Genomic DNA, 20,367 nt, shown 5'->3' on the forward strand with positions numbered 1-20,367 from the left:
GACAGCCAGGGCTATACAGAAAAACCCTGTCTCAAAAAAACAAAAACAAAAACAAACAAAACAAAACAAAAAAAAAAAGAAGTAAAGAAGTAAGGATCTTATATACCGTTGTTAGGGGAGAAATGGGAAAAATTCAGCAGAAGGCTAATAAAGCACATGGTGAGCATAGAATACCTCGAGTGTCAGAAATGATGTACACAGAGGCCTTGGGACTGATAACTTCAGTCTCTCTGGTGGGGGTGGGGAGGAGAACAAGTTGTCAGGAACTGAAACTTTAACTTGTTTGACACCCTGGCCCCAGCCATAGACTAGATCTTGCCAAGTCTGTCCCTGGGCAGGGACACAGAACTAGGTCCCTTCTGTCCTTTCACCAGGTTCTCTGGCCTTAGATCAGCCAGGCTCTGCCTGTAACTAGCTCCAGGGGATCCAATGCCTTCTTCTTCTTTTCTAAAGACCATGCATACAGGTGCACACACACACACACACACACACACACACACACACACACACAAATATCACATTTTAAAATCTGCCTTAAACAAACATGTACCAAGTTTTCATCTTCATGCTTGATAAAGGGACAGTTTTTCTGGAAGGGGGTGTGGGCTGAGGGGTAGGGGGAATTTGAGCTCTTAACCAATTTAGAAGAAAAAAAAATGAACAAGAGCAAGTGAAGGCACACTTTCAGAGTAACAATGCAACATATGTGATAATTATTATATTATTTTTCCGGTGTATAATTATGCTTAAGTTGCAATATTACAAATCAAACAAAGACTAACAGAGAACAATCACAGAGGTTGTCACTGCTATTCATTTGAATAATTTAAGGGACATGTGCTTCAAGGTAGGGCTAGAGGAGCTCTGCTGTTCTCATGTTCTAGGAATAAGGTACATAAAACACTGTCCTCTAGACAGACAGCAGAGAGATCAGCCTGACAGACAAGAATGATGCACATGAGAAATACAAGGAAATAAGCTAGATTCTAAGGGGTCATTAGGACTTCCTAGATTATCATTTAGCAATACCTTTGAGGACCAAAACAAGTTCATGTAAACAAGTTCATGTATGTATGTATATGTATATATATATATACATATATATACATACATATATATGTACATATGTATATATATTCGTCTCTACGTATGAATACATGATTATCATATAATTTTCTCATAAAAGTTTGTTGAATCCTCATCTTTTCTAGGTTATGTATGACTCTGGAGTGTGGTTTTGCCTAAGCTTTGCTCTTTTATACTAACCCTACCATGCTTACCCTCAGTATCTTTCAGTACAAAGCAACAAAGTTCATGTCTTATATCTTGCTCTCTGTAATTTCCTCCTCTCTAAATAAGAATTTATTTTCCTTTCATCTAGTGTCAGGGTTTCTATAGACTTCCCCTCATTGTGCTTTACACTGAAAGCCTCTGAACTATCTCAATGTGTAGAGACATCTAAACATTCTATACTGGTAAAAAATTTTATACCATTGACTCTCTTCTTAGAATATAAAACAGTAAAGCTTTCATTATTAGAAGGACCAAATCTTCATCTCGTGCCGCCTAGTTCCTATGACCCTGTGTGCCACTCCAGTGGAATCTGCATGTCAGGCTTGAAGACTTAATCACGGATCTGAGGCAAAAAGCTTCAAAGGAAGCTAGTCTCCTGGGACCTTTTGACATTCCCTTACTCAGAGATGGCCCAGTTTTGTTGATGGAGGGTCTCGTGTGCTAGGTGCCCCCCCCAAGATATCATTTATTAATAGCTAAACGAAATTAGACATTGCCCTCTGACCTTCATCAGTGTTCCAACATCTTAGCCGAACCCTGGCTTGGAATTTAGTAGAGAATATTATACATTCAGACTAATTGCCTCTGGCATTGTTAGGAAGATAGAGAGGTCGAGCCTTGAAGTTTACTGAATAAAAGTTGATAATTCCAGGGCAAGGTCAACTAGAATCCTCATTTCAGTTGGGCAGACCACATTAGAACTGCAGCTAAGCCATTCCCAGGAATTAGCAAGCATGGGACACCTGGGGCATATCTCTGCTAGCCCAGAAAATTAGCATAGTTGGGAGTTTACTAAGGATGGGTTGGACCTTGAGAGTGTGTGTGTGCTGCGAAAGACTGCTGCTGCAAACATTGGAGCCTTTACCCTCCTGATTGGCTCACCAGCAGCCCCCCAGGACTCCACCAGTCCTGCGCAGGCTGAGCGTTCAGAGCCTGCGGGTGCATCCTCAATCCAGAGGGGGTGGCTGTTGCTTTAGACCCATTGTCTTGCAGATGGCCTCAGATGTACCTTGACTGCCGAGCCACCTGACTTTTCTTTTTCATTTGTAATGACCATAAAAGTCTGATACCTAATTTTAAGAATATACATTCATATCTTGCACTTCCTTGTATCATGTCTGTCCATCATTTTTTTCATCTGCCGCCGTCTTGCTGACCTGTACCAGAACCCTGTTTCTCCCACGAGTTGAGGGGACAAGGCTGGCCTGCCTGTGGCACCTGTACTTGGAATTTAAACATCTAATAGTAAGTAGATAGAGAGCCCTGTTTCACATCAGAATTATATGTGTAAGCCATTTAGATTTCATTTTTATTTATAGGAATAGCAAACTTAAATAAACCCACATCACCAAGAATTGTAAAGTATATTAAGTCAATATGTTTCTCAGCTAATATCCCCCCACCTGTTATTATGCAGAGCTTTGGAACTTATGGTAAAATAATGCTATAAAACAAATGTATACTTGACAGTGGATCAAAGAGAAAGGTAATATATAGGTAGTTTACTTGGTAATGACACTCACATTAAGAGGGAGCTCAGATTTTGAAAGCTAGATTTCAGCTGATAAGAGGGTTCTTTAATGTTTAGAATAGAAAGCAGTAAAGCTTTCATTATTAGAAGGACCAAACCTCATCTCATGACTCCTCATTTCCATGGTCGTGAAGAGGATATGTAAGCTGGTATTTCCATCCCAAAAGGAGCATGACTGAGAGATGAGAAAAGCCTTAATGGGCAGAGTGGGCATGAGTCAACTTGCGCTGTCTGCATAAATAGAAAGCAGCTAACACCTTCATCAGTAAACCTTTTGTCTCTCTTTCAATAGCTACAGCTCTTGCTTAAAATCAACAAAAGGGCCAGAGAGATGGCTCAGTGTTGAAGAGCTTGTACTTCTCTTCCAGAGGATCTGAGTTCAAGTCCCAGCATCCATATCAGGTGGTTCACACCACCTGCAACTCCTAAGATCTCTTTGGTCACCTGCACTCACATGCACACACCTATACACAGACATACACATGTGCACATACTTTTATATGTTTTTAAAAAAACATTGTAGCTAAAACAGGCTATCTAGCCAATAGTATCAGGGGAATCCTTATACATTATTAATTTGAACCAATTCAAGCACTGTGTAGAAATAGCCTATGTTACTGTCTGGTAATGCATTTTACATGGTCAGCTTGTGTATCTAAAATCACCAGAAATCTTCTTGAGTTAATCAACTTAGACAAAAGATTTAGTCCTGTCTGAAAATCCCAAGATGATTTTCTTTTTATCTCTATGAGGATTTGCCTTATGTGGGCAAGTATATAATCAAAGTACAACTTCTGCTTATATTTTTTTTACTTATTTTAACTTTTATTTCATTTATTTCTACAGCATAGATTTGTGTGATGTGTTGCATAATAGTACATGTGTACACTAGCAAACCTTTTTTAGCACACTAATATGCATATGTTATTTAAACTATCTAACATGGTTCCAGTAGCCAGGAACTTATTTCAAGAGTTTCAAGGTCATCACTTGACAATTGACAGTATTTGAAGGAGACACTCTATAGAGTAGGTTCTAGAACTTGTTTGTGGTTGCTGTTGTTTAACTGAAAATAGATTTTTTTTTCATCTAATAAATTCTGATTACTGTTTCCTCTCTCCCAGCTCCTTCCAACTCCTCCCCTACTTCCCTTCCCTCCTAAATCTATACTTCAGCTTTCTCTCTTTAGAAAACACAGACATCTAAAATAATAATAATTCCAGCAAAACAGAATAGGACAAAATAAGCAGAAAAGAAGAAGCCAAACTAAAAGCACAAGAAACACATATAGACTCAGAGACACACACATTTGCACACATGGAAATCCTATAAAGACAGGAACCCCAAAAACACATATAAGAAAAGACCTGTAAGGTGAGTCTCCTGGCTACTTTTAGGTCAACTTGACCCAAGCTAGAGTCATCTGAGAAGAGGAAACTCAAGTTCAGAAAATGTCTTCATTAAACTGAGCTATAGTTAAGCTTGTAGAGCAGTTTCTTAATTACTGATTAATGTAGGAGGGCCCAGCTCATGTGGAGTGGAGCCATCCCTGGGCTGGTGGTCCTGGGTTTATAAGAAAGAAGGCTGAGCAAGCCATGATAAGCAAGCACTCCTCCATGGCGTCATTCCTCCATGCCCTCTGGCATTTGTTCTCACTTCCAGGTCCCTGCCCTGTCTGAGTTCCTCCTTCACTGCTTTTGATAATGAATTGTTAAACAGAACTATGGATGAAATAAGTCTTTCCTTCCCCAACTTGCTTTAGTCCTGGTGTTTCATCATAGCAATAGTAGCCCTCACTAGGACAATTTAAAAAGAAAAAAAGTCCCTAGACAAGGTGCTATGAGATTAAATGATATCCCTCAGCAGAAATAAATAAACCAGTACTCAAAATTAGACTTCGGTCATTTATTCTCCAGTGGCTCTGCCCAAGGGGTTCACTGGGGACTAAGTGGGTGATCTGAGTGAAATGAGCCATCATACTGAACACATTGTTTTGCACTGTAGATTATTAGTACCTTAGCAGAAGCAGCGTCTGAACTAAAATCTGACGTAGACACAGGCCCATTCTATATTCACATTTTACTTTTAGAAAATGGCACTCACCTGTATCCATCGCCACTACTGAGATATTGTACTGGTTGTTTTTTACAAACTTCGACTCTCTGTCTAGTACTTTCACGGTGGTCAAGTCTCCTGTGATTTCATTAATATCAAACCAGTTATCTTCATCTCCTACCTTCTTATACCTAGGTTTTCAGAAAGCAAACAGTGAATGACCAAAGCAGAGACACACAGACCATTCCTAAATCTAAAATAAGTTCATGCTCCAGGGAAGATGGGGGGAGTTTTCTGGAAAGTGCATTACCTTAAGCCCTCACCGCTGCTTGTCTCTGGGTCCATCGCTTTGTAGCCCAGGAGCTCTTGGCCGGCTGGCAGTCCATCTTTGCTCTGAATGACTTTGACTGGTGGTTGGCACTCAGGGCCCTCATCGCTGTCTTTAACTTTCACAGTGACAGTTGTGGTGCACATTGTTGGGGGTTGAGTGTTGGCAGCATTAGTGAACTGGGCTTCATTAAGGACACCGATTTGCAGAGTGACTTGGCGGCTGACTTCATAGTTCAATGGCTGTTTAATGAGCATACACTGATCAGTCCCCATATTGTTATACAGAACACTAATGATTCCAAGATTTAATAGACAAGGAATGCAATTCTGTTTTAAAATGTTGCCCAAAGCTGGTGCTAACCAAAAAATCAACTAGCTTCTTAAAATGATTAAAATAATCAATTTTTAAGAGTTGGCCATTTCCTTCTTACTTTTTTTGCTTTGGAAGATCCTACCTTCATCTTTTTATCATAACTTTAAGCACTAATAGGAATGCAGCATGATTGTATCTAATCCCAGTAAGACTCCTGAAACAAGTTAAATTTAAAAGAAAAAAGTGAAAGAAAGAAATACAGAAGACCAGCGAAAGGGGAATCAGAACAGACAGTCTAAAAATTAAAAACATTTTATGAGAATCTTATCAGAAAAAAAACCTTCTTCGGAAAGCTTTGAACTATCTCTGGATAATTAAAGGGTTGACACTTTAGGACAAGGACACGGTGACTCAGAGAGCAGCCAGAAAGTGCACGTTCACTGCTGTCCACCAAGGCCACTGTCAGATTCAACATTCCTCTGCCAAGTGTGTGTCTGATATGAGTTTCTGCTTAGGAAGAGTGAATACTAGAAAGGGTCTGTGTAAACCACTGTCAATCATTCCATCACCATTCTTCACTACTGTGGTTGTGTGTGTGTATGTGTGTGTGTGTGCATGAAGCATTAATTTTTAATGTATTTATTACACATCACCTGGCTAAACCACTGACAAATGATGTCCCCCCCCCCATTCTGTCCTTTAACTACCTCTAACCCCCGGAGATGGGTTCATAGATGGAAATGATTTTTATACCAAGATTGAAGCACAGATTTGAATGCTGTAAAGAATAGTTTTACGATTTTACATACCTTGACAACACATAAGACACCTTCATTTGTATTTGGATCTGTTGTGATTTTGAAGTTCCCCTTCTCGTTCCCCTGTAAGATTGTGTACACTGCCTTCCAGTGGGGTGTGTTGGGAAGATCTAGGTCATGCACCTTCATTCTCAGAATCTCAACATCAACTCTGTTTTCGTCTACTTCTGCGGTATACTGAGGGAAAACAAACGCCTTTCTAAGTATATGTCCACAGTCTTTGTATTTAAAATTATATTTAAAGAATGTAATATGAAGTAATAAATGCTCATAATTTATAAAAGAATTTATAAAGTCTCATGCCCAGCTAACTTCTTTCTTTTTTTATCCTGTTTTCAAATTCCTTCCATTCACCAATGGTGACCCATCTCTTAACTGCTAAAATTCTGTGAGGTGATTTTCCTGCTCTCTTTTAACCTCAGATGTGTCTCTTCTCTGACCCTGTATCATATCTACAGTGTACCCCATCTTTAGCCATAGCAAACACTAATTAAATTATACTAATGTATTAGTCATATAATACTTATAATGAGAACATATATTGCTTGCTGATGTTGTTTTTTTTCACAGTACTGTGAGTTGAACCTGGGGCCTCAAGATGCAAGGCAGCTGAGCTACAGCAGCAGCTCAGAATCATCAGTTTTCACAGTAATCCTGTTCCACTTACTTTGATTCACAAGTAAACATTTTAAGAGAAAAGTTTTCTTTTTTCTTGAGAAATTAAATCATAGACATTACTTTTTGAAATAAAGACAGAAGCATAATATATTAAAAGATTAAAAGAATGAATTATGATCTGTAAGAGATGTGTGGTGGTTTGAATAAAAATGGCTCCCATTGACCTATAGGGAGCCTTATTATGCTATTAAAAGGCACTATTAGGAGGTATGGCCTTGTTGGAATATGTGTGGCCTTGTTGGAGTAGGTGTGGTTTTGTTGGAGTAGGTGTGGCCTTGTTAGAGTAGGTGTGGCCTTGCTAGAGTGGGTGTGGCCTTGCTAGAGTAGGTGTGGCCTTGTTAGAGTAGGTGTGGCCTTGCTGGAGGAAGTGTGTCTCTGGGGGGGTGGGCTTTGACGTTTAAGAAGTTCAATCTAGTCTAACTCTCTTTGGTGCCTGTGGATCAAGATGTAGAAGAACTCTTAGCTGCTTTTCTATCACCCGAACACTATATTAGATTTCTTGTTCTCTGACTAAAACTCTGGGATAGACTCATGAAAAAGTGCAAAGTTACTCATTAAAAGTCATAAAAACAATCCCTCCTCGGCAGTGTCATCATATCCTATGTCTCCCAGGAGGAGCTGCGGGCAGGACTTCACTCTCACCAAGCAGAGCATAGGAGGCTGATCCCTTTTCTGCGTCATTACTTGAAATACACTGGAGGGAAAGCCCCATCTTCAACATTTAAAAGAATCCCCAAACTGACAATAATAACCAAGAAAACATCGAACACATGAGGTACGTCAGAACAGAAGAGCTCTTCAGCGGCCAAGAGCAAAGGTACTTCCTCACATCAGAAACTTAAGCCTCAGCTATGCTTCTTACACAAACCACACTTGTTTTTAAGTGGTTACCGCTTAAAACAAAATGTCTGTTTTCAGGGAACTGCGAAATTCTAGATATTTTGTTTCTCTTAAATACGAAGGAATCTAGTTCAACAAGCACGCGAGTCTACTCACAGAAGTTTGGGTGAAGGATGGTGGGTTGTCATTCTCATCCTCCAGTGAGATAGTGATTGTTCCGGTGGTGAACAGACCGAAGGGCTGGCCCCCCATGTCTCGTACCTCCATCACTAGCTTGTAAGTATCACATTTCTGTAAAAGAAGGAAATAGGGGAGGGAGGGAGGGAGGGGGAAGGAGGGAAGGGAGAAGAAGGATTTTGGTAAAACATGAGACAGTTATGATAATATGTACTCTGTGTGTTGAGGTTATATTACAAATAAGCTTTAAAATTTTATATGTGTATGTGCTAGCACAACTGCAAGCCCAGCCCTGAATTTAAAAAAAAAAATACCATAAATACAAATACAAAACAAGAAACTGAACAAATAATGTAGCTAATTTCAATTGTCAGTTCGCCTAGGTTTAGAATCACCTAGGAGACACACCTGGGCACACCTGAAAGTGTCTATCAAGGGGTTTCACTGAGGAGAGAGTACTGAGTGTGGATAGTACTATCCTGTGTACTAAGGGACAGCACCCTCCTGATTGCTAAGATCTCAGACTCTATAAAAGGGAAAATGTGGAAAGACGGCAGAGATGCAGCTCTCCATGGTTCCTGACTGTGACGTGTGAACAGTTCCCTTACACCATGTCTTCCCTGCCATGGTATACTGTACTCTCAAAGCCAGGCACAAACATGACCTTCCTTTCTTTCTACTCACAGTGAAAGAAACAACTACCCAGAAGCAAGGTTTTTTACATTTAAAATTTCAACTTAGCCATTCATAACTGACAAAACTTAAGCAAAACCTAGTTTCTTTACTTGTGAAATGAATAAGTAGACTCGTATATCCAGACAAAGAAAGAATCATTTGTGTTCTAAAGTAATGAGCCATTGAGCCATAAAGAGACATGGAGGAAGTTCAGGTTACTAGGAGAAAATGGCCAGTATGGAAAGGCTTTATATTGTATGGCTCAGACTATGACATTCTGGAAATAAGTAAAGAATCTCTCTCTCTCTCTCTCTCTCTCTCTCTCTCTCTCTCTCTCACTCACTCACCCTCCCTCCCTCCCACTCTCTCACTCTCTTTCTTTCTCTATGTGTCCCTCTCTCATAGATATAGATAGATAGATAGATAGATAGATAGATAGATAGATAGATAGACAGATAGACAGATATCTGAGCAGTTTTCATTTCTTCCATAGACCTAAGGAATCTTGATTTCATATATTCTTTCTGAATGCCCAGCTAGATCCTTTCTTCTGGAATCCTCCCAGCTTAAGGAAAACCCAGCCATTATTCCAGCACTAAGTATTGCTATAATAGATAGATCAGTGTGTGTGTGTGTGTGTGTGTGTGTGTGTGTGTGTGTGTGTGTGTGTGTGTGAGTGTGTGTGTGTAAATGGTTCCAAGGTAAGGAGAGGGAACTCTGAATAGACCTGTCACAGTGGACCTGTGCAGGCATGGGGAAGGAAACAAATGGGAATCTTCTGGTTGTCTGATCGATTTACCAAATGACATACATTGTAATGAAATGACTTTTTCAAAAGCAGAAATGAAGCAAATTAAAGCAGGACCTCACATCAGCACAATGAGAGCAAGTCAGACCTGTCTTATCCTTGTACTAATCTCAGCATCTCTGCAGATGCAAAGAAGTCTCCAGAGAGTCCCTGGGCATAGCTGGGGAAGAAAGCTTAGGGAGGAAGCACTTTGGCTGTACTGTAATCATCCCGGCACTAATTACCAGCTTAAACACAGTGACCGATGAATTCATGCACTGATCCATTACCTCTCTGTCCAGGAAAGGTGTGGTGGTAGTGATCACACCCGTGTCTGGGTGGATAGAGAAGTGCTTTGGGTGATCTGGGATTTGTAGTAAGATTTTGTACTTCAGACGAGTGTGTAGGGTTCCTGGCTCATCCTTGTCTATGGCAGTCACTTGTCCCACTGAAGTTCCTATTTAGATAAAGCCAATGTTGTCAAAATTTAAATCATAATACAATGAATTATAAACAAAAAATACAGGTATCATTGCAATAGATTGTCAAAACACACCCAGACACACACACACACACACACACACACACACACACACACACACACACCAATGTTTTTTAAAGATAATCTGAGAATTGTATAAATGTTCTTACAAACTTTTCCCAAGCCCCTCTTACTTGGAACTTTAGTTAGGAATCTACTGTGAAAAGCATTTCTTGTATTTTACATACAAGGATTTAAGACCTTCGGTAAGAATGACTCTCAAATTCTTTCGCCCTGTCAACTACTAGCATTTAACAACAGTTCATGCACTATTTTTAAAGGGAAAACTCTCTCTTGTAGCATAAATTAATATAATGTATTTTTATAGCAAAGACATTGAATTTTTCACTTTAATATAGATATATTTAATATAAATAAAATAAATGTGCTAAAGTATTATTAGATGAAAGCAGTTGTTAATATAGAATTAAGTGTAATTAAATAAATTAAGTGTGATACAGTAATCAGGGGATATTCCTAGACTGGATGTAAGGATTTTAAAGATGCTTCTAAGAGGGCAACATCATATGTGTCCATGGACCTAGCAACAGAATGCACAAATCCACAATAACTTCCATTTCTTACAAATCTTTTAAACACTGAACAGTTTTCTGTTGTTCTTCCACAGGCATAGGGGATCTTGGCTTCATATAGTCTCTGAATTTACAGCTAAATTCCTTCTTCTAGAACCAGCCCAGCTGAATGAAAATACAGCCATTATTCCTACACTACAATATCACTAAGATATCAAACTACCAAACACCAAATTCTAACCCTAGGGAGAACTGAATTAAATAAAGTTTACCAGAATCCTGGTCATGATATGAAAAGGATATGAACTTGTATCAAGTATAAAATTAATTTTTAAAAAATTAGCTCAAATAAGAGTTAATTTGACCCTTAACAGAAAAAAACATTCTATTAGGAAGACAAGAGATATATGTAATCCAAAATACTAAAAAAAAAAAGCATAAAATGAAATTATAAAATTAAACTTTTACTGAGAAAGTATCTCTCTATGTAGACAGAGCTGCCCTTATGACATCCAGGTTGGTCTTGAATATTCAGACATCACTGATCACTACTTTCTCAGTGCTGAGATTTAAGGTCTGTGCCACCATGCCTGTAATCATTTTATCACATTTTTGAAGTATAAATGATCTTGTTAATATACTACTGTAAAATGTCAGGCCAGCAAGATGAAACTGAATGAATGACTTGTTGAGCCTGATGACCTGAGCTCAAGGCCCCAGATCCATAGTGCAAGGAGAGAACCTAGGAGAACCTAGACAGGTAATACACACACACACACACACACACACACACACACACACTCACACACACACACAAACGTCAATGATTGTTGTTTTGTAATGTGAACTCACCAGATCGGCAATTTTCAGGCACACTAAAAATTGTCAATTTGTTTTCGAAATATGGAGCATTGTCATTGTCATCTTCAACCTTAAACAGCAGGGGAAGAGGGTAGTCTGGGGCATAGCCATCAGCAGTCGTTGCATAGCCATACACCTGGAAGGAAGGAAACATCATGAGCTACTTCTTATATAACAAACAGTGCACAAAAGGAAGCCCAGGGGCAGGCAGTGGTGGCACACGCCTTTAATCCCAGCACTTGGGAGGTAGAGGCAGGTAGATCTCTGAGTTTGAGGCCAGCCTGGTCTACAGAGTGAGTTCCAGGACAGCCAGGGCTACACAGAGAAACCCTGCCTAGAAAAAAAAAGCAGAAAAAAACAAAAAACAAAAAACAAACAAAATAACAACAAAAGGAAGCCCAGGAGTAAGGCAGAGGTATTGTTTAAAAATATGCACAAGTGTGTGCAGCTACAAAATGATGCAATGCACAGAATGCATAGTCACTGTGTGTGCACAGTGTACCTTCCTCCCCTTGAAACGTTATTTCTCATTATTCTTCTACCAAAGTTCCACATGCTCTCAGTTTCGTGAACTCTGAGTACTTTCAGAACTAACTGTGGTTTTTAACTTGTTAGAACAGATAGACTAATTCTAGTTGTGTCCATAACAACTACTAGGAAAGCTTATAAACGTGTTTCAATTTTAAAATACATATATTCCAATTAATTCTGGGTGATATCCCTGCCTGTATTTTCTTATTTTATATTACAAACATGCATTTATAATAAAATGCTAATAAGAACATATTTGTTTTTTTGTTTTTTTTTTTTTTTTGGTTTTTTCGAGACAGGGTTTCTCTGTGTAGTCCTGGCTGTCACTCTGTAGGATGGACTGCATCTTGACTCCAGCCAACAGGATTTAAGGTTTTTTATTTTGCATATAAACTCTATCCAGTTATTTTTGTACTCTCTCTATGTATTGGTGCATAATGGGTGTTCAGTACGTAGTTGTTGAATTACATCCTAACTAATTCCTGCAACCTTATCACATTATCCTAACTAACACTCCAATCTTCACCATCACCATCACCATCCTCACCATTGTGATGGTTAGAATGAGAATGATCCCTATATGCTCATACATATAAATGTTTGGTTCCAGTTTGTGGACAGTAAGGAAGGATTAGTATGTATGATCTTGTTGAGAAAGTATGTCTCTCTGGGTGTGGGCTTTAAGATTACAAAAGTGGGTTCCAAGCCCAGCCTCCCTCTTACTCTGCCTGCAACTTTCAGATCAGAATGTGAGTTCTCAGCTGTTGCTTCAGTGCCTTGCTTGCATGCCTATGACCACACCCTCCACCATGATGACTATGGGCTAACCCTCTGAAGCTGTCAACAGGTTCCCAATTAAATGCTTCTTTGATAAGTTGCCTTGGCCATGCTGGATCTTCATATCAATAATAACCCTAAGACTACCAGCATCACTGTGATAACCCTCACAACATATCACCATTACTACCACCACTGTCACCATTATCACCTCACCACCATCACCACCATCACCACCTCTATCATCACACTACATTTTCATCACCATATTTAGAATATTCAAATATTACCCTAGTCAGTCTTCCATCAGTTCCTCTCTTCTCCCCCTAGGCTGTATGCCTTTTTCTCAAAATGCTGATTTTGAAATTTAAGACTAGATGAAAGCAGAAAATTGTCTAATAGATTACAACTCTCATCAGACCAGAAGCTGCAGAGTCACAGGTAATTTCCTGCAACACCTAACACAGCAATGGAGTGCCTTATAAAGGATAAGTTTTAATTAAAATGTTCTTTCTATTGGATCATCATTTTCCGCCTTAGGAGGACAAACTACCCCATCTCTTTGAGCCTCCTGTATTGATTGGTCTACCTTGTCACAAAGGATTACCCTATCTCTGCCCATTCTGCCATTGATTACAGTGCCTCCTGTCTGTTCACTCGTCCTTTGGAGACCATCTTTCCTACCATGTAGGAAGCACTTGGAGCTTCAAATAATCATCTCATCTCTGAATAGTTGATTTTATACAGGGATGCTTTTACAACTACTAATTTGGACTCAGTGATCTTGTGTCATGTACTATACTGGCTTTAGTTTTCACTAGTAATGAGTCTAGAATTCCCCACCCCCCTGAAATAGTTCCAAGCTGGATAATTGAAACTAGGAAAGCATCTAACGTGAAGGTTGGGCTCGACCTCTCATAGAATTTGCTCATGCTTATATAATAAATGAACTAAATATAGATAATTTCTTAATTGGTCCTTATAGTAACACTCAAAAACCTTAAGTAATATTTTTTTATGTACTAAGTAGATGTCATTGTTCTGTATAATAAAAGCAATATAATGTATCGAAATCTTAGTCATGTATTAAGAATGCTTTTTCAATGCCATGGGCCTGTTATTTTTATAGCCTTTCTCTTTTCAATTTTCCTGGAGAAATATGTTGGTTAAAAGAATTTATTTTAAACATAGCAATTTATTATTAAAATCTCACATTTATATAAATTAAATAAAAGTAAATGGCCAAGCAATTGCATCAAAACCCTTACTACCAAATTCTGGAATATGTATACTGTAAGTCTCTAAGGAGTTCTCTTGTAATATTGTCAGTTCAATATTAGAACCCCTCTGTGGTAGGTATGGTAGATATTAGCAGCCTATCAACTAAGAAAACAGATTCCTAGAGGTTGTGGCTCCCCAAGTTACAAGGAACAGTGACAGATACTTAAGATGTCCTGGAGGAACAAGCCATAGAATATATCTTGAAAAAAATGAATTGTTTGAAAAGATCACAAGAACCAGGAGTGTTGGATGACTCTAAGGAAATGGGGTCTTCCCGACACAGCAGGACTGATGTTCATCTGAACTCATAGAGACTCTGACAGTATGCATGGGGCCTACGCAAGTCCAAACCAGATAAAATCCTAGTGATGAGAAGAAGAAAGGAACACAAAATACTATCTCTAATAGAGAAGCTATCTGTAATTAATGTCTGTAAGAAAAAGGAAATACGTCTTAATCCAATGGAGCAATACTGGGTGAATAAACCAAATGCCAGAGAAGACCCTATGCTCAAGAGCAGTTGGCCAACACAAAACAAAGATCATGCTTTCTTGTGTGGGTTTTTGTTTTGTTTAGATAACTTCTATCTTATTGGGTTTTTATCTGTCTGTCTCTTTTGATCTTCATTTTTAATTTTATTGTGGATTTTTGAGATGGGCAGATGAAGCTGGATAGGTAGGGAAATGAGTAGGGTTTTTAGAGGAGTTATGGAGAGTAAAGAATGTCTTATATAATTTTTTAAAGAAAAAAGAACAAATATTTATAGAGTCTTTTATCATAAGTTAAAATAATTAAATGGATTGTTGTTTTAAAATACTGATATATAATCTTAAATATATTAATGAAAACTTTTCCTTTGACAAAGAAATCTATTCCATCCTGCTTCTAGTGATTTTATAGCTTACACTGTGTTTATATCTTCTTGTAACACTAAGTATATTCTTTTTTAAATCCTATATTTTACAAGTGGCATTCTAAATGACAATTTAGACCTAAGCATCAGACAGTGTAATTCTTAAGGCAAAATTGCCCAAATCCTAATTGAATATAGATTCCAAATTATTTTATTCATCATAAAAAGTATAAAACTAGCAAAGTATACAATACAAAAGTAATTCAGTGGCCACACAGAGAAAGATGACTCAGAGGAAAGACAGGTGTGGTTAACAATATGGCTCCAGGAGGAAAAGAGCTTGGGATTAAAAAAAAAGAGATTGATGAAAATGTATTGTGTAAATGTACGAGAGTGTCAAACAATGATAAAACTTAGTGTCAAAGAGGTTTGTTTTAATAATTCTCTCCCCTCCCTTTGACAGTATTAATAGTAAGAAGCAAAGAAAAACAACAGGTTGAGAATCAGCTCCTATCAGAACTCTGATAGATATTCAATGAAGTAGATCCTGTACCATGCATGGCGAATGGCTTCCTATGTCTTGGCAGAGTACACTCTCGGTAACTGTTCTGCTTCTGGGGAAGGCGTTGTCTAAGCAGTAAGTGTCCTATATGTCTCTCACAGCAACTTTCACATGTATGTAGGTAGAAAGGTAAACGTGATTGCAGTAGGACTGGGTACAGGATACACGTTTAGCTTATGTAGGTAAGACCTTGTGTGTAATCACCAGGACCAAAAAAAGTCGAGATGAAAATGACAACCATGCTGGGTTAAAGATAGCTCTGCAACAGAGCACTTGCTCACTAGCTATGGCCAGTGCCCATTGGAATCTACTCCCAGCACTTCAAAAGCTAAAAATAAAATGGTTATAATGAATCTTGGTTTCTCTCTCTTTTAGCTTCAATAAACATTCTTAAAAATGTTTTTTTATATTGGTAAAAGCAAAACATGTTTAGTCTAAAGAACTTTGGAAGAAGAATAAGATACAGTGTCACAACAGACCCATCTTTGTCCTCAGTTATGAAATATCTACAACAGAAATATTGTATGTTGTTTAAAAACTCGTGCTCCCTTAATGAGTTATTTTACAGATATTCTAGAACAAAGACTAGTCTTTTCTTTGTTAATTCTTTACCAAGGACCCTCTGTTCTTTACTTGTCTTTCTTCCCTCGTCTTTGACATACTAAGTGTTGAGTAACAGTTAGTTTATCTTCCCATCCTCTTCCCTTCCCCTCCCTTCCCTTCCTTCTTTTTATCTTTCTGTTCTTCTCTTGCTATTGTGATAGACTCTCAGTAACCCAGTCTGGCCTTAGATTCACAATCCTCCTGTCTTGGCCTTCAATCTTCATTGGTACATGACAGGTCTGTTCAGGATGACTGGCTCTAAACAGGTTTTCTACTGTAAGTGCACTTCTTGGGAGCCCTTCACTCCTCGAAGAAGTTATCTTCTTTCTCAGGTGGCTTGCTAGGGTTAAAACTTGGAAGAAAGGCTGCAAAGATTCCTGTCTGGATGTCCTTTGCAGACATTTCTCTTGATTAAACTCCTACAGCAAAGAACACTGGTATTGCCCTCACTGAGAGTTGGTAAATGTAAGGCCTTAAGTAATATCTGTCAATGTCATCCTCCTAAGCCATGGGGTTGTCTCTTATATACCAGTTAAAGATTACAATGCTAAACAGCTATGTGGATTTGTCTTTAGGTAGAAGAGTAAGATGGACTGGTAAGTACATTCTAGATGCCTAGACAATTCAAGGATTAACTTTCTTTTTTTTTTTTTTAGTCTTTATTTTATTTATTTATTTATTTATTTATTTATTTATTTATTTATTTGGTTTTTCGAGACAGGGTTTCTCTGTGTGGCCCTGGCTGTCCTGGAACTCACTCTGTAGACCAGCCTGGCCTCGAACTCAGAAATCTTCCTGCTTCTGCCTCCCAAGTGCTGAGATTAAAGGCGTGTGCCACCACCACCCTGGCAAGGATTAACTTTCTTAATAAAGTGGTGTGTTTGTAGTGGTGGTGGACAGGAGAGTAACACTAGACTAAGCAAACCCTAAAATGCTGTGGATCCAACCAATGTATATACATGTTCAGAATTCCATGGGTGATACATACAGCCCCACTCAGTACAACTAGGTCAGACTTTCTGGGCATGGACCCAAGTGGCAATTTTGCTTATCTTCTTTTTTTAGGCCTCATGTGTTTTGCAACATAAAAGCTTGGCTGACAATAATAGAAGTATTTTCTTGTAAAGAAGTTTAAACCCAATGGAAATCTCAGTTACTTCTCCAGAGATGTGTAGGTAAGCATCTGTGCTTGAAAATTTGTCATTTTATTTTCTATATATCCTCTACCCATTTGTTTCCATTATTAAACCTACTGTCTCTTTTTCAGTCTGGCACCAGTTTATATAGAATATTAGTAATACTATATGTATAAATAAATTATTTCACACAGTACTTATTTTTTTAAAAAATTAATGTTTAAATATTAAAACAAGAATAATAAAGACCTAATGTTAAATAAATATTTCAGTAAGCTTACCAAAAATTGGTCATACTCTTCACGGTCAATGCTTCGGGTACAATAGATGTCCCCAGTGTCTTTCTCTATGTAGAACAAATTGAAAGGCTCTTTGTCTACTCCTGGCCCACTGATAGAGTAAAAGATGGTATAATTCTGGGCAGCATCAGATTGGATCTATAACAAGAAGAAACAATTTGGAGAAAGAACAGATACATCACGATCAATACCTTAAGCTAGTCTCTTTCGGGTGTTTATTTTAAATCACTCTCTTTCCTCTATTCCTTTGCCTGTTTTATTTGAAATTTTATCTTCATTCTTCCATGTGTGAAGTCAGACTTTGGTGCCCTGTTTGATCCCTCATGTTTGACTCTCCATGTAGTTTCTGAAGCCTGTGGAACAGTGTGCCTTTGCCGTCTTCCATTTCTGTACATGGTACAGGAAGCCTTTCTGTGATTTCAAATTATTTAGGATTAAACACTGTGCAATCACTATTGAAGTAGTACAACTTCCTGCGCAAAAAAAAAAAAAAAATGATCTGTTCAGATCTCAGACTGCTCCAAGGCTGCCCTGTGTTTGCATTTTAGCTGTGTAGCAGTGAGATAGCTCACTTCCTACACAACAACAACAAATGGGCAGTTTGGGAGATACTTGTTTGCTTAAGCCAAATTTGATGCAAAGTTCATAGACATACTCTCTTCAAATTAATGTTTAGAAATCTGGCACAGTATTGTATAATGACTCAAGAGTACAAGTGCTTGCCACCAAGTCTGACTACCTGAGTTTGAACCTTAGAGTGCACATGGTGGAAGGAGAGAACCAACAGCTTCTAGCAGCCTGCTGAATCACACACATTTATTTGTATGGTACATATGTGACCCCTACCCCAAATAAATACATAAAATGTTTGAATAGCTAGTATCTAGATGACAAAAATTCACTGGAGTCATTATATGTTCCTCATTGTGATGGATAAATGATGTCAATATAATTAATAATTTAAACCTCTCATTTAGTGTATTGTACACTACTTATTCATGTATTTTATTGGGTGTTGGGGATAGAACTTGGGACCTTGTGCATGCTGGACACACATACTAAGCCACAACCCCAGCCCATTAAAATTGTGTCCCTTAAACAGAAAACTTTAATGGTGAAAATATTTAATACATGTGAAATAAAAGAACATATAACAGACCTGCTGAATGTGCTGTGGAAATGGACCCAATGAGTTCTCCATCAATGAACATGGAATAGGAGCCCATCTTCTCTTACTGCGCTTGTGTACTGGTTCTTTGGTATGCCTCTTCCTAAAAGTCTACATTTTATGAGAAATAAATAAATACAGTATCACTGAGCATTATTAAAACTGTGGTTTTTCCCATTCACCACTAAATGGGGAAAATAAGTAAGAGTAATACATGAATATCATAAATAATCTCCAAAACATTTGTATCATATTTTTCAGTAAACACACATGCACATACATACGGACCTCATATTATATTATATTCCCAAGTTCTACCTGTTTTCTGATATAACCAGCTAGCAATCAGAATTTGGTTAGTCATTGATACAAATATCGTTGAGAAGCTGTAGACTCACCCTGCCTCCCCAGAAGATGATCAACTTGCAAATATTTATAAGGATTGGCTTCATTTTATATAGAATGGTACAGGTGAAATCCATTAAAACCCTGTCTATAAGCATTTAGATACCTCCACAAAAATATGGACATCATTTATTCAAACATCTTTCATGAAATTTGGATAAAAAGAATAATATTTATAAACATGGGACATATTTTAAACTCAAGGAAGAGTTAACACATCAAAAGAGGTGTACTTGGGGAATCTATATATAAATGTAATCAGGAGTTTCAGATGACTATGTCATTATGCTGAGTTTACTTAAAGTGAGATATGAAGTTTAGCAATATTTTTATGCCCAGGACTCATCACTCTTAAACACATGAAAGTGAGCTTATGGTCAAAACACCTCTACAGAACACCACTGGCCAGCCCACACATCCACTGTAAAGGCCAGGGTCCTACAGAGGTATCTAAGTAGGAGCTCAAGTCTCTTGGATGAGTGCCACCAGCTCAGTCAGTTGGAAGGAAGCCACAGGGTGGAGTGGTGCTGCTTGGACTCCTTCACTGGTCCCTGAAACCCGTCCCTGTCTCATTCTTGTTCTTCAGGTTGACTCTTCCTCTGCCACACCTTAAAATTTATCTGAAACTTTTGGTATTCCTACTTTGCTCCCTGGCCATAGTCTTCATCGATACTAACTGTATAAATAGTGTACACACCACTCTCTTTAACAGTCTGGTTCTCAGGAGAACGTTGGGTGCAGAAGACAAGAGAATCATTCAAGATGACATCAGCAACAGAGGCCTTGAAAGGACGTCCTGCCCTAACATGCTTTACCTTTTTTTCTCTTGCCGACAGTACAATTTCTAGCTCTTTTTGTTCCTGCCCTTGACCATCCGAGAGCAAGATGGAGAAGCCCCTCTTTTCAGAAGACAAAAGCAGGTCATGTGTTGTATAAATTGTGCCGTCTTCTAGAATTCTGAAGGCTGGGTCACTGGACAGGATCAGGCTGGGCGATTTGAGACACTCTTCCAGATTTACTACAGTGAAGACATTTCACAGCAATTGTCAGGTTAAACAGGGAGGGAACAAGTCTTACAGGAATGACAACTACATGCATAGGAGGAGCAGAAAGAGGGCAGGACACCGAACACCTGCTATTCTAAATGTAGGGATTGTGAAAGTTAAACTAGTGAAGTTATGGTTCTCCTTTCTTTTCCTTCCTCCCTTTCTCTCTCCCTTCTTTCCCCCTTGCTCTCCTCCCTTCTTCTATCTCTCCCTGCTTTCCTTCCTCTCTCATTCCCTTCTCTCCTTCCTTCTCTCCTCCCTTCCTCCCTCCCTT

The 20,367-nt window shown here is 38.5% G+C and overlaps 1 protein-coding gene across 2 annotated transcripts in view; it reads right to left on the reverse strand.

Moving 5' to 3' along the window:
• Dsc1 (desmocollin 1) overlaps window positions 1–20,367 on the reverse strand; it is a 32,958-nt gene that overhangs the window by 8,008 nt on the left and 4,583 nt on the right. For both annotated transcript variants that reach the window (XM_031365049.1, XM_031365050.1), the window contains exons 3-11: window positions 19,863–20,065; window positions 18,634–18,753; window positions 17,457–17,612; window positions 11,424–11,568; window positions 9,788–9,954; window positions 8,015–8,149; window positions 6,332–6,517; window positions 5,190–5,449; window positions 4,928–5,070 (exon numbers count right to left, since the gene is read on the reverse strand). In XM_031365049.1, the coding sequence (XP_031220909.1) occupies window positions 4,928–5,070; window positions 5,190–5,449; window positions 6,332–6,517; window positions 8,015–8,149; window positions 9,788–9,954; window positions 11,424–11,568; window positions 17,457–17,612; window positions 18,634–18,753; window positions 19,863–20,065 (1,515 nt within the window). The remainder of the gene's footprint in view (window positions 1–4,927; window positions 5,071–5,189; window positions 5,450–6,331; window positions 6,518–8,014; window positions 8,150–9,787; window positions 9,955–11,423; window positions 11,569–17,456; window positions 17,613–18,633; window positions 18,754–19,862; window positions 20,066–20,367) is intronic.

The sequence above is a fragment of the Mastomys coucha genome, unplaced genomic scaffold, assembly GCF_008632895.1.
Source record: "Mastomys coucha isolate ucsf_1 unplaced genomic scaffold, UCSF_Mcou_1 pScaffold13, whole genome shotgun sequence".
NCBI classification, from domain to species: Eukaryota; Metazoa; Chordata; class Mammalia; order Rodentia; family Muridae; genus Mastomys; species Mastomys coucha.